Below are 15,529 nucleotides of genomic sequence, written 5' to 3'. Positions count from 1 at the left end.
CATTCTCCCCAGTAGCAGCAAAACAATCCGTGCATTTAGAGTGTATGAGGGCAGTAGGATTGGACAAACATGTCAGCCTCACTTATGCTCTGATGGGCCTTTTAGTTCTGGAGGGACACAGGACGTACCCTAATTAAGCTCACTGTTTAATCCATCACTTTCTTATTTTGAGCTGGTGATGTGTTTCTAAAATGAATTCACCTACTATTCTCCCATAGCAGAGAGAATAAAATGAATATAAATAAATAAATCTACACCTGCAGAGTCTAATATGGGAGCCACTAGTCACATGTAGCTATTTAAGTCTTTTTTCCTAAATTAGATAAAAATTTCTTTTTCTACAATTCATTATCTAAAAACTTCCTTAATTTCCTCGCCATTATGTCAAGTGTTCAAAGGCCACAGGTGAGTACTGCCTACTTGTAAGACACCCGCTGATCTAGAACATTTCCATCATTTCATACTATTGGACAGCACTGCTTTGGACTCCAGTGCTTTCTTTCTGGAGAGAGTGAATTCTATGGAAAGGTAAGGATGTAAAACAATGATAATATGCCCCCTTTCCTTCTGGTATTTCTTCTTGGATGTTCTACAGGGGCCCCAGGCCCAACAAATCTCAAAAACCCCTCATTCCATCCACAAGGCTGACAGTTCGGCATGTGGTCTCCCTACCCCTTCCCGTCATGGCGGTGAAATGGCTCAGACTCCTCAACAATTCAGGCCAGGGTGAGTCAGTCTGATCTTTTCTGTTTCTGATCATTACTCAACTGGCAGAGACAAAAACACTGCTATTCTAGTTCTTGTCTCTTAGCCCTGTCCACTTCTTTTCATTCATTTTGCCAGTAATGGACTTTGATATCCTTTTTCTGTTTTGAACTCAGTATTGCAGCAGTTTTCTGGCTGGTTTCCATCCATTTGTTTCTACATAATATTTTCTAGAAAGCTCTATAAAACATGACTCTGACCTTGTCACTCTTTGTTTAATATCTTTCAGTTGACTGCTTATTAATAATAGTATAAATTACAACTCTTTAGAAAAAAGTATTCAGCAGAGGTATAAATACACAACTTTTTTTCTTCTTTATTTGATCTGTACCTTTGATATCATCAGTATTCTGAAATATAGCTATGTTTCAGTCAGAACGAATGCTAACTAAAAGTGAATGCATTGGAAAGTTAAAATCTCAGTGAATGGGTCAACTATATTGTTCATAATAACAAAAAGCCAACAGCTGTTTTTACTTCTACTCAAGGCAACTCAAGAAATGATATGTACTGTCTTATTTTATTCTCTCCTTTGTAACAATATGTTTGTAGGTTCTGTGAGCCAATACTGTGTAGTGTTGGATTTGGTTATAAATATCTGTACAAAACTACTATCATACTATAAGGCAAGTTATTACTTGTTAGCCAAACAAAATAATTGCAATAATAACTAGAAATAAAGTAAGGTAATCAGCATGAGGAACTCAATAGCACTAAAGGAACATACTATTTTCTTTGCTGGACTAAACTGAGCTATAATATGGTCTCACATATAAAGTACTTTGATTCTTTCAAAATACAGCCTTTGGTATGATGATACCAAGTTTGATGAAATGCACTATGTACCAGAAGCATGTATAGTTAATATTAATGAGCTCTGAATAGTCACAAACACACACTGATAATAGATATTTTATTATCTTATATATGGTAATATTCTTTCAGTATAAATAATATGTAGTTTCCTGAAGTGTACAAAATGTTTACTTAAACACACTGATGATTAAGTTGTCTTTTGCATAAAGACATTATTTGAGTTGGTTACTTTAGGAGATTTCTTAATCAATAAAAATAAAATAAAATATCAACTCTATTTTAATAGTGAGTTAATTATTTCACACTTACTGCATAGTCCATTGTCACAGTTATCAGGACAACTGGTACAAGGTGCCCCTTCTTGGTAAGGGGTATGAATTTTATCCACATTATTACCACTGAAATTTAAAATACATAATGTCAAATACATTTCAGTTTGCTATTTAGTTTAAACGGTAAAAATAATATCAATCATTAAATACAGTTATTAGATGTTTTTAGTTAACAAAATTCAAAAATTTCTATTCCCAATGTTTAATTCAGGTAACATCCAAATTAAGAAAATACTTCACACATTGACCATCTCCTTGACTGTAATTCTGAAGGCTGAGCAACTACGCTGTGTAACAAGAGTCTGAAGTTTCCAGTATATTTCAACCTGGCAACACTCTCTTCACCTCCAGGGGACTTGGCCAGTCCATGAGGCAGTAACCCAGTGTGCCAGCGGGGGTAGAACACATGCCCTGGAGTCACAGGGGCCCCGGGGGGCGTGGCCATTGCAGTATGGAAATGAGTATTCAGTGCTACAATAGCACTTTTTATTTGAAAGATGATAGAATATCCTAATTTCTCTAACATGAACTAGGGACACTAAGGCTCCAGTGTACATATACATATTTGACTTCTAGATGTGGGGGTGATATTTAAGTAGAGTTGCGTGTGTTTGTGGGGCAGGGAGAGATGAGGAAGGTTTGTGAATTTCTAGATGTGGTGAGTGAGAGATTTTCAATGTTTACCAAATAAGGAATATTTATTTTAAAAGTTTTGAAAAACATCAATATCCAAGGTATAATTACCTTACAGTGACCAATTTGTAAGTCACAGATGATTATTCTCCTAATGGCCATTTAATTCCTCTGAAAATACAAGGGGGTCCAGATCTTAATAGCATCAGGTGGGCCAAGTGCCCCAGGCAATATATCAGAATCTCAGTGTCCCTCCACATAATGTAGCTGTATGTGTGTGAGCCCATGGAAAAATAGTGAAATAGATATAAAGGTGAGTTTTCTGGAGGTTCTCTCACCCCTGCCTCTGTCCATTATTTGCTCCGATTCTCACTTCAGGGGCTTGGGTCCAGAAGGGGGCCCTCTCACAGCCAGGCAGTGAAGTTGGAAGCGTTCTCCTAGGACCTGCCAATTCTTCCTACTGAAGTCTAATAGATGTTTGCAGGAAAATGACTCTGGAGGTCATACTTCTCAAGCTGGAGACCCATATGCCTGGGTTATCTACAATCTCAAAATAAATCCTGTAGCAGCAGGCCTGGTGTTAGGTGCCCCCTGCCTCTACTGGTAAGGAATTCCAAACATTAAAAGAAATTAAGACTAGCTATGTTGAGATTAGATCTTCTGTATGTCCACAGGATTTGTTGTGGATAAGTTCGAACAAAATGCTTGATGAAACAGCATGTTTCTTGCTATAAATCAAGACCTAAATGGATGGAGTTTTTGTGAAAAATGTCTGAGAAAAACTTAGGATATTAATTTTCTGGACCTTGAAAAACATCAGAACATCAAAGACGTCATCAAGATACATCAAGATTGAAAAACCTTTGAGATCCAAAAGAATGAATCCTTCCTAATGGTAACAATGTAAGTGGATTTTTAGATAAGCAGAGCAGGAACATTTTAGCAGAAAGGGCTCTAAATCACAATTTGCCATCCCCTACATGCCACTCTACTACCACCCTTTGTTTCATGATTAAGTCTCCACTTCCTGGAGTATGAAATTGGCAAGAAGTGGTGATATGAAAAAGAGAAATGCACATTACGCATTCTCATGGAATATCCTTGGTCCATAGAGAAAGGCGATTGGGAGAAAACACCACACTTATAATTAAAGACAGAGAGTTTCAGATTACATAACTGGAAGTGAGAAAATGATCTCTTCTCTGACAAGTTGAATGTATGTCTCCACTTCCAAAGATTTAGTCCTTCCCTGTACTGATTTATGTCCTTTATTCTGGTTAATATATAAGAATTTTAAAATATTAAATTACAGATGGAAGTATTGGCATTAAAGTCTAAAGCATTTACTTACGCAGGACAGTATTGGCAAACATAGTAGTATTTTAGACGGTCTTGATTGGGACAATAGGCAATTCCACATCCAACAAGGTAAGATGAGTACCAAACAACCTACAAATTCATAGGAATATAAAGTACATTTAAGAAGAGGGGAAATATGAAAAAACAAATAATAGCAAATATAAAAGTGAACAAAATGTTACTTTTATGGTTTGTAGCCATATACATTATGGAAATAGTTAAACTATCAATCAAAATCACAAACTTTTAAATACTATATTTTCATGTACATTCACTACTTTATCTACTTATAATGTTAGCAAAGTTCCAAGTCTATTTCCCTATCATGAGTTCTGCAGGCCTTGGAACAAAGTGAGAGCTCTAGATGAATGGCCAGCCACACTCCAGGACTATATTATACCTACTCAGGCTCTTCCCTTAAATTAAACATTGGAGTTGGTCTTAATTTGGAGAAGTTTTCTATATAAGAGCATTTGTGCAGAAGAATTTTTATTTTTTCCTTTTACCTGGGTATAATGTCCAACAACATCACTGGGACTTGTTGGTCCTACACCATAGATGAAATTGTTACCCTCATCATACCAGCTTTGAATTGCATTTGGCCAGGCAGTAGGGTTACTTGACATGTAGAGATTCTCACCACACTTTGTACCTAAGAAAGAATAGATCATTCATGAGGAAAGCAATGCAAAAGAAACCAACTATAGAAACACAAAGATGTTGCTCATCAAACACAGTGGCTATGCTTGCTAACTTATCAACTGTAAGGTTGAACAGAAAACAGATCTGCCGCACATTGAAGCTGGCCAATATGCAACTCGTTGAATAGATTGAGAATGTTTTTTTATATCCTATGCCCCCTGGATTGTCAAAGATAAATGCATTTTTCTCATGCTAAATTCTTCATGTGTAATGCCTCGTGTGCTCTCAGCTTTGTATCGTAAGCTTGTGATACACCTTCACCAAAGATTTTTCACAAATAGGATGTTGAATAAATGTTTATGATTACGATTTTGTGTGGACTTTGAAAAGAAACTTTGCAGGCAGTGTTTAAGAGCTCCAATCAACCGGAGGGATGACAGTTTCAAAAAGTGGATTTTCCCTTCATCAATAAATTGGAATGTCACAGGGCCACATCTTCCTCAGAATTAGGCAAGAAGGGCCTTTCAGAGGGTCACATCAGCGGGATGGTGGAGTGGGAAGTTATAGATTCTCCTTCCCCCAATATACACACTCATTCAGCCACAACTCATAAACAAATTGTCCTTTTGTGAAAGCCTCCTTTGCCCTGGGAGAATATGAACTCAAATTCATGGAAACCTGGAGGAAGATTCTCTTGCTAGAATTCCTCTCATCACAGTACCATGTGGTCAGGAAGAGATCCCTTAGCTCCTAGCTTCTCCCAGAGGAGGAAAGGAGTTGGTTCATGTATCTAGCATCTCAGCTTTTCTAAAGGGATTCCCCAGAAAGCTGGCTTCTGTCTTTGTAGTCTTAGAGCTCTGACAGTTAGGCAGAGGCTAGCTGCTGGGGCAGAATGGAGCTGGTGGCTTGGACTCATAGACACCATAAGTCCCCCAGTCCCTACATCACATCCAACTGTGCATAGAGAAAGAAAAAAAAAAATCCTAAGTTCTCAGCTTTCTCCTGGGGAAGCAAAAAATTATTCAGTATTCCCAATACTCCAGGGATACCCATAGAACTGGCACCTGTCTTGCCAGTTTCAGAGTTACGAAGGGATTGGCATGGTCTTAACTCCTGGGGGAGAACAGAGATAACAGTTTGGATTGGTAGATGCCATACCTACAAATTGGTAGGTTTCCCTAGCTCAGCACAGAGAAGCAGACCACCCCAAGTTTGCCTGCTTCTTCCTGGGAAAGGAAAAGTTGGTCTGGGCAGCCAATGCCACATATTTTTTAGTAGCTGCCCAGAGGACTGGCTTTTGACTTGCCTGGCTCAGAATGCTAAGAAGACCTAGCTTAATCTAGCTGCCTAGAGATAGTGAGAACAGAGACAGAGATTTAGGCTAGCAGTTGCCATAGCCTCCTTTTCTGGCTCAGCACAGATCAAGCAGACAAAAATCCTAACTCTTAGCCTCTCCCTTAGGAAGGGAAAAGAGTTGGATGGAATATGGCCAAACAGCTATTATTTCTGTGGACTGCCTGAGGGACTGACTAAGGAACTTTTCTGGTCACAATAGACTTGCATAGACATTTCTGCAAAGAAGATGTATGAGCAGCCAACAGGTATATAGAGGTATTCAACATCACTACTCATGAGGGAAAAGCAATTAAAAATCAAGTGAGATATCACCTTACTTCTGTTAAGATGGTTATTATCAAAAGAAGAAAAGACAATTAGTGATGGTGAGGGTGTGGAGAAACTGGAATCCTTGTACACTGTGGGTGAGAATGCAAAATGTTGTAGCTGCTGTGGAAACAGTATGGAGGTTTCTCAAAAAATTTCAAAGTAAAACTAGGAAATGATCCAGAAATCTCATTCCTGAGTATTTATCCAAAAGAACTGATACCATAATCTTCAAGATATTATTAACACTGTCATGTTCATTGCAGCACTATTTACAAAAGCAAAGATGAGGAAACAACCTAAATGTCCACCCAAAGATGAATGGATAAACCAGATATGGTATATACACACAACAGATTATCATTCATCCTTAAAAAGAAAGATAATTCTGCAACATGTGAGAGCATGGATGCACCCAGAGGATTTTATGTTATGTGAAATTAGCTGTCATGGAAAGATAATTAGAGCATGATTTCATTTATATGAAGTACAGAAAACAGTCATATTCATTGAATTAAAGAGCAAAATGGTGGTTGCTGGAATGGGAGAGATTAGGACATGGGGAGTAACTATTAATGAGCATAAAGTTTCAGACAAGCAAGATGAAATAGTTCTGGAGAGCTACTGTCCAACACTGTACTTATAGTCAACAATATGTATTGTACATTTAAACATTTGTTAAAGGGTAGGTCTTATGCTGTGTTCCTCCTGCAACAAAATTTTTAAAAAATTTAAAAAGTGTTCTTGTCATGAGATATAATGAAGAAGAAAAGATGGCAGTATGAGAAGTGAGGCAGAAACCTTCTCCCAAAACCACATATAATATGAAAATAGAGCAAATACAACTAAGCCTGAAGAGCAACTGGAAAGAAGACTGCGACAGACTGCCAACATCTAGGGAAAAGAGAAGACCTCATGGAAAAGGGTAAAGTAGAAAATTCCAAGGTGGAGAGACCCAAGCCCTTCCCCTGCCCAATCTCATAGGCAGGAAGAAGAAAAACTAAGAGTGGAGGGAGTAGAAGCCCAGGACTGCTGAGCTCCCATCCCTAGAGATCTGCTCCAGGAGCACTAACCCACATTACATTGTGCTCTGGGAATTAGTGGGGTTGGAAAGCAAAGGCAGGCAGAACACTCAAGAGAGACTGAGATTCCAGCCACTTGTGGAGAACAGGAACTGACAACTGACCTCTTGGGACAAAAGATGAACACTTTGAAAGACTTCCCAAAAGTGAGAGGGGTGCTAAGGGGCAAGGATTACAAAGAACTCGCTATTCAGGAGAAAGGACAGGGGACAGAATTGTCCCAGCACACTCAACCCAAAAGATTGGGAACTTTCAGGAGCTTCAGGCAATCGATCACCATGGCAGGTGATATGCATCAAGGCCCACCATAGTGATACATAGCCTACTGCGCCTTCCTCCCTGCAGGCATGGGTTCACAAACTTGTTGCTCCTGCCATCGCACCTGGCTAAATCCTATAATTTAGGATTATACCACCTAAAGCAGATACAGGGGCATAATCCAGAGGCTACTCCCTGTGTACTTTGCCTATCGACCCTGACAGTGGAGAGAGGAACTGTAGCCAGGAAGCAGGAAAGAGCTCTTTCCTCCCAGCAGGCCCTGGAGCCACTTGCCTGCGACCCCTGCCATCACTTCAGATGCTGGGAAGCTCCAGAGAGTAGAGTTTCTGGACACTAGAGGACACAGCCTATACAAAGTTATTATTCCATAGTAGTCATCAGAAATATGAAACAGCAAAAGAATATTGTACAAATTACAATCCCTCAAATGCCAGAAAGAGGACTCAGTGAAACTGAAATCACCAATCTCCTTGATAAAGATATCAAAATGAAAATCATAAACATGCTCATGGGGCTACAGAAAAACATTCAAGATCTCAGGGACGACATCAAGAAAGAGATACAAACTTTAAAAAATACAGTATCTGAAATGAAACATACAATGGAGGGATTTAAAAGCCGATTAGATGAGATACAAGAGATGGTAAATGAAACAGAAATTAGATAACAGGGATATAAAGAAGCTGAGGCCAGAGAGAGAAAAGGATCTCTAGGAATGAAAGAATAATAAGAAAATGGTGCGACCAAACCAAATGGAACAATATTCACATTATAAGGGTACCAGAAGAAGAAGAAAGAGAAAAAAGGCTAGAAAGTCTGTTTGAGGAAATAATTGCTAAAAAAAACACCCACAATCTGGGGAAGGAAATAGGCTCTCAAGCCACAGAAGTACACAGATATCCAATACAAGGGAGCCTAGGAGGACAACACCAAGACATATAATAATTAAAATGGCAAAGATCAAGGACAAGGACAGAGTATTAAAAGCAGCCAGAGAGAGAAAAAAGATCACATACAAAGGAAAGCTCATCAGGCAATCATCAGACTTCTCAGCAGAAACCTTACAGGCCAGAAGGGAGTGGCAAGATGTATTTAATGCAATGAAACAGAAGGGCCTTCAACCAAGAATACTCTACCTGACAAGATTAACATTTAAATTTGAAACAGGTTTAAACAATTTCCAGATAAGCAAAAGTTGAGGGAATTTACCTCCCACAAACTGCCTCTATAGTGTATTTTAAGGGACTATTATAAATGGAAGTGCTCCTAATGCTAAATAGCAGTCACAGTGAAAATAATACCACAGTAAAAGAAGTAGATGAATTAATTTCTAAGCAAATATAAAATTAAACCAACTACCTGAAAAGTCAGTCAAGGGATACACAAAGAGTAACATCTAATATGACACCTAATATATAAAGAGTGTAGGAGAAAGAAAAAGAAAAGAACCTTTAGATTGTGTTTGAAAGATCAATAAGTGAGTTGTTAGACTGTTAGAAAATAAAGAAGCTGCCCATGAACCTTTGGTAACCAGGAGTCTAAAGCCTGCAATGACAATAAGTACATATATATTGATAATCACTGTAGATATAAATGGACCGAATGCACCATCAAAAGACATAGAGTTAAACAATGGATAAAAAAGGAAGGTGCATCCATATGTTGTCTACAAGAGACTCACTTCAAACCCAAAGACATACACAGACTAGAAGTGAAGGGATGGAAAAAGATATATCATGCAACTAATAGGGAGTAAAAAGCAGGAGTTGCAGTACTTGTATGTATCAGACAAAATGACTTTAAAACAAAGGAAGTAACAGGAGACAAAGAAGGACATTACATAATGTTAAAGGAGTCAACCCCACAAGAGGATACAACCAACTACAAATATCTATGCACCCAACATAGGAACACCCAAATATGTAAAAAAATATTAACAGAATTAAAGGCAGAAATAGAATGCAATGCATTCATTTTAGGAGACATTATCACATCACTTACTCCAGAGGACAGATCAATGAGACAGAAAATAAGTAAGGAGAGAGAGGCACTGAACAACACACTAGAATAGATGGACCTAACAAACATCTACAGAACTCTACACCCAAAAGCAGCAAGATATACATTCTTCTCAAGAGCATATGGAACATTTTCCAGAATAGATCCCATACTAGGCCACAAATAGAGGCTCAGTAAATTCAGAAGGATTGAAATTGTACCAACCAGCTTCTCAGACCACAAAGATATGAAAGTGGAAATAAATTATGCAAAGAAAACAAAAAAGCCTACAAACATAGAGAATTAGCAACATGATCCTAAATAATCAATGGATCAATGACCAAACAGAAACAGAAATCAAGCAATATATGGAGACAAATTAAAATGACAACTCAACACCCCAAAAAACTGTGAGATACAGTGAAGGTAGTTCTAAGAGGTAAGCATATTGCAATACACACCTACCTCAAGAGAGAAGAACAATCCCCTAATTCAGCATCCATTCATGATAAAAACTCTCAACAAAATGGATATAGAGGGCAAGGACTTCATCATAATAAAGACCATATACAACAAACCCACATTCAACATCATACTTAACAGTAAAAAGCTGAAAGCTTTTCTTCTAAAATCAGGAACAAGACAAGGATACCCATTCTCCCCACTTTCATTCAACACAAAGAAATAAAAGGCATCTAGATTGGTAAGGAAGAAATCAAATTGTCACTATTTGCAGATGACATGGTATTGTACATAAAAACCCTGAAAGAATCCACTCCAAAACTACTAGAACTAATATCTGAATTCAGCAAAGTTGCAGGATACAAAATTAATACACAAAAATCTGTTGCTTTCCTATATACTAACGATGAACTAGCAGAAAGAGAAATGAGGAAAACGATTCCTTCACAATTGCATCAAAAAGAAAAAAATACCTAGAAATAAACTTAAGTAAGGAGATGGAAGACCGATGCCTTGAAAACTACATGACATTAATGAGAGAAATTATAGAAGAAACCAATAAATGGAAATACATCCTGTGCTCATGGATAAGAAGAATTAATATTGTCAAAATGGCCATCCTGCCTAAAGCAATCTACATATTCAATGTAAGCCCTACCAAAATACCAACAGCATTCTTCAGTGAACCAGAACAAATAATTCTAAAATTCATATGAAGTCACAAAAGACTCCGAATAACCAAAGCAATCCTGAGAAGGAAATATAAAGTTGGGGATTACATTCCCCAACTTCAAGCTCTACTACAAAGCCACAGTAATTGAAACAATTTGTTACCTGCACAATAACAGACCCATAGATCAATGGAACAGAACAGAGTTCAGATATAAACCTACACATATATGGCCAATTAATACATGATAAAGGAGCTATGAGTGTACAATGGGGAAAAGACAGCCACTCCAACAACTCATGTTGTGAACACTGGCTAACTATATGTAAGTGAGTGAAACTTTATATTGTCTATCTCCATATACAAAAGTAAACTCAAAATGAATCAAAGACCTGAATGTAAGTCATGAAACCATAAAACTCTTAGTAGAAAATATATACAAAAATGTCTTGAAAATAAACATGAGCAACTTTTTCCTGAACACATATTCTTAGGTAAGGGAAACAGAAGCAAAATGAACAAATGGGACTACATCAAACTAAAAAGCTTCTGTACAGCAAAGGACACCATCAACTGAACAAAAGGCATCCTACAGTATGGGAAAATATATTTGTAAATGACATATTCAACAAGGGGTTAACATCCAAAATATATTAAAAAATTCACATGCCTCCACACACAAAAAGTTAATTACCCAATTAAAAAATGGGTGGAGGATCTGATAAGAAAATTCTCCAAAGAAGAAACTCAGATTGGCCAACAGGCACATGAAAAGATGCTCCATATTGCTAAGTATCAGGTAAATGCAATTTAAACCATAATGAAATATCACTCACACCACTTAGGATGGCCCAACATCCAAAAGACAAGGAACAAGTGCAGAGGAAGGGGAATCCTCCTACATTGTTGGTGGGAATGCCATTGTGGAAAGCAGTATGGAGGTTCCTCAACAAACTAAAAATAGAAATACCATTTGACCCAGGAATTCCACTCCAAGAAATTTACCCAAAGAAAACAAGATCACTGATTCAAAAAGACATATGCACCACTAAGTTTAGTGCAGCACTCTTTACAATAGCCAAGATATGGAAGCAACCTGTGTCCATCAGTGGATGAATGGATAAAGAATAGGTTGTACATACACACAATGGTATATTATTCAGCCATAGGAAGAAAACAAATCCTACCATTTACAACAACATGGAATGAACTAGAAGGTATTAGGGTCAGTGAAATAAGCCAGGTGGAGAAAGACAAGTACCAAATGATTTCACTCACTTGTGGAGTATAACAACAAAGCAAAACTGAAGGAATAAAACAGCAGCGGACTCACAGACTCCAAGAAGGGACTAGCAGTTACCAATGGGAAGGGATAGAGGAGGGATGGAGAAGGGAATCAAGGGGCACTATGATTAGCACACATAATGTAGGGGGGTCAAGGGGAAGGCAGTATAGCACAGAGAAGACAAGTAGTGACTCTATAGCATCTTACTATGCTGATGGACAGTGACTGCAGTGGGGTGTGTGGGGGGGACTCAATAATACGATTGGATGTAGTAACCACAATGTTGTTCATGTAAAACTTCATAAGATTGTATATCAATGATACTTTAATAAAAAAACAATGAAAAAAAATTGTTCTTGTCACAATAAAATTTTAAAAAATGAAAGAAGTGCATTGCCACCCAGAAAATTTTCTATATCTTTTCAATCCCTCCATTAATATTTATATTTTGGTGGCTTGAAATATAATTTCTACATACTGTTTAAAATTTAAATACTCCTGAATATAAAATATTGGGCTTGCTCATATGTATATCATGGTGGATAATGTAATTAATATTTTATGTAAAGTTCATGTATAAATGTTTTTTCTCATAGTTTTTATAAACTTTGATAAAATACATCTTACAGTTTTTGAGTCTAATATATTATTCTATATGTGGTAGGCACATAGTCCATATAAAATACTTGACTATTATTGAAAGTTAAAAAATGAGCACTCCTTAACAAAACATTCATCCCGCTGAATGTGTTTAAAGCAAAATTCAGGAGCAATTCAACATAATGCAATATATTTTATAAATGCAAAACAAATAGCTTTCAAGCACCAAACAGGCACACATCACAAAAACAAAGGACAGTGGGTTAGAGAAAGTAGGAAGCCTGTTTGTCTTTCCAATATATGACACCACTTCCAGTTTTGCTCTTGGGTAAGGCATTCTTCCCATGTCCTGGTTTTCTAATCTTTAAAGTTGGAAAAATGACAATACATAACCCATTTACTCATGAGCTGGTTGAGAGAAACAAATGGATTATTGCTTGAGGAATTTTTTGCATAATGATAATGGACAAGCACCACATTGTACCTATCAAAATTATCTGTTTGTATACAGATACTTTGATTTTATAAAGACAGCCATATAAACAACATTTATTCACAAAGTCTTAATGCAATGTCCAAGAATGGTCCTTATTTTATTTGTCCAATATTATTTTATTGTTCATTTATTTAGCAAATATTTAGTAGTTTACATACTGGTTTTTCGTTCTTCTGGGTTACTGTGATGTAATGTGCACTTGTTTGCCCACCTTTGGGCATTTGCTGTTGTTTCTCTGCTCCATTCCTAAATGTTACAAGAAAAAAATACAATTAAAGGCTCAACAGCAATGAAGCATATTCTTTATAATTTGATTGGTAGGTTGATTTACAATGGTTTAAACTTTTGTAGAGGTATTATCTGTTATCACTGGTATGAAAATATCTTTGTGTGTGTTTATCTGCCCCAGCGCCAGCTTCCACATGAAGAATGGTCCACAAAAGATCATTTAATGAGAGAAATGTAATATAATAATATCTAACTATTTATTTTAGCACAGCAGCCACACCCAAGATTTTTAGTAATGGTGCTACTGTGAATATTGATCAACATGTGATGTATCCTAATTATACTTCAATAGTAATAAGCTGGTCTAGATTATTCCCAATATTATTTGTGGCCCATGCATTCATATGGGAGATATACAGCCTTTATGGACTATATGCTGGAAAGTGGGCTGTTATTGACCCTCTGTGGAACTGCTCCTGAAAGAAAGAGTATGGCTTTATTTTAGACTAGGAAAGATAACTAACAAAAAAATGTAATGGCTGCATTATGATGTCTGAAGATTTGACTTCTACTGCCTTCCTATCTTCCATTATAAAGGAGAATAAATTTCTGAAAGGAAATAGTAAGATAGAGGCAGAACTTTGTTAAACACAACATTCTTAAGCAATGCTCACTCCCAGCTGTCTGCTCTTAGCACTGCTAGTTCACACCACTATGCTTGTATTACTGCCTTTTACCATTTTTAGCATGTTGCTGGCAGGTGGAGAGACCGATTTCCTCAGTTCATTGTGTTTATTTACAATCTCTCTTTGCACTTGTGTTTGATTGGTTAACAAAGCAGTAAAGGCTGGATCCTAAATGAAAATAAAATTAAGGTTATTTTTAAACTTTTTTGAAAGTTGCATTTAAGAGTAAGTTAATTCAAAGGAACAGAGAAGACTTTAAAAAACATTCAGTTCAAGCCAATATTAGCTGGTTATCATTGCCAATGAATCTGAGCTCAAACTATGACAAATAGGAAAGAAGTACTTTGAAGCTTTGAGAGTGGGATTGTAATTCAGTGTGTGACTAAAATCCCCTCCAAGGCTGCAAGTGACAGTTTCTAGATTCAAGAGAACTCTTAACAGGTTTTCTAGATACATGAGTGATGATATCACATAATTACAAAGAAACCCAATAGGAACAGTAAGGCACATTCATTCACTTTTGGTCATGCTGCTTCAGTGGGGGGGATAAGGGTGGAGGTCGAGATTCATCCTGGAGTGTAAGGGGAACTTTGACCTGACATAATCTCTGTTTTTAGAGAAAGAATGTATTTATAGAAAGAATGTTTAAGTTCAGTCAAAGTGCATTCAGTACTCTTATAAAATGACTTTACCTATTATGGGCAGATTTATGAAGTCGTACAAAAGACAGTTTTGCAATATTTAAAGAAATCTCCAAGGCAGTTTGAAGAAAGCAAAACCATCCTATTAAAGGACTATGGCTGCAGTTGTTCCTTTTAGTAACAGAATATAATTGATAAGGTATTTATTCAGGTGAGGATATTTTTGGCTTATCTTTGTGGTGTAAGGGTATGTGGGTTTCCTACAGGTCTAAGCAATTTGATGGCCTACATTTACAAAAGAGTGTGATATTTTATGGGACTGATCAAAATTCTGCAGTATAAGTCTGATCAGAGAAGGTCATCTGTTGATTTTCACTGATTTTGTCACTTTGGGATAAATTACCTTCTCATCCCTCAAATTCGGTGCATTGGTATGAAGTACCTTCTCTTCCATCAGATCTGGCACAATGGGTTGAGTTACCTTCCCTTCCATCAGATCCGGCACAGTGGGTTGAGTTACCTTCCCCTCCATCACATCTGGCACGGTGGGTTGAGTTACCTTCCCCTCCACAAGATCCGGCACAATGGGTTGAGTTACCTTCCCCTCCGTCACATCTGGCACAATGGGTTGAGATACCTTCCCCTCCGGCACAATGGGTTGAGTTACCTTCCCCTTCAGCACATCCGACACAATGGGTTGAGTTACCTTCCCCTTCGGCACATCCGGCACAATGGGTTGAGTTACCTTCCCCTCCGGCACATCCGGCACAATGGGTTGAGTTACCTTCCCCTTCGGCACATCCGGCACAATGGGTTGAGTTACCTTCCCCTCCATCAGATCCGGCACAGTGGGTTGAGTTACCTTCCCCTCCGTCACATATGGCACAATGGGT

At 37.5% G+C, this 15,529-nt stretch overlaps 1 protein-coding gene across 13 annotated transcripts in view; it reads right to left on the bottom strand.

The window, feature by feature from the left end:
* Nucleotides 1–15,529, bottom strand: part of LOC108396533 (cysteine-rich secretory protein 2-like) — a 36,471-nt gene that overhangs the window by 657 nt on the left and 20,285 nt on the right. For 11 of the 13 annotated variants that reach the window (XM_073224229.1, XM_017659426.3, XM_017659428.3 and 8 more), the window contains 5 exons: nt 14,047–14,163; nt 13,240–13,327; nt 4,412–4,557; nt 3,898–3,995; nt 1,891–1,979 (listed from right to left, as the gene is read on the bottom strand). In XM_073224229.1, coding sequence (XP_073080330.1) covers nt 1,891–1,979; nt 3,898–3,995; nt 4,412–4,557; nt 13,240–13,327; nt 14,047–14,163 — 538 coding nt within the window. Of the gene's footprint in view, nt 1–1,890; nt 1,980–3,897; nt 3,996–4,411; nt 4,558–13,239; nt 13,328–14,046; nt 14,164–15,039; nt 15,525–15,529 lie in introns of those variants that run through there. The other 2 variants (XM_073224227.1, XM_073224236.1) reach the window with 2 other exon arrangements.

Source organism: Manis javanica, chromosome 16, assembly GCF_040802235.1.
Source record: "Manis javanica isolate MJ-LG chromosome 16, MJ_LKY, whole genome shotgun sequence".
NCBI lineage: Eukaryota > Metazoa > Chordata > Mammalia > Pholidota > Manidae > Manis > Manis javanica.
The sequence above is the reverse complement of the archived record's forward strand: the minus strand, read 5'-3'. Positions and strand labels throughout refer to the sequence as shown.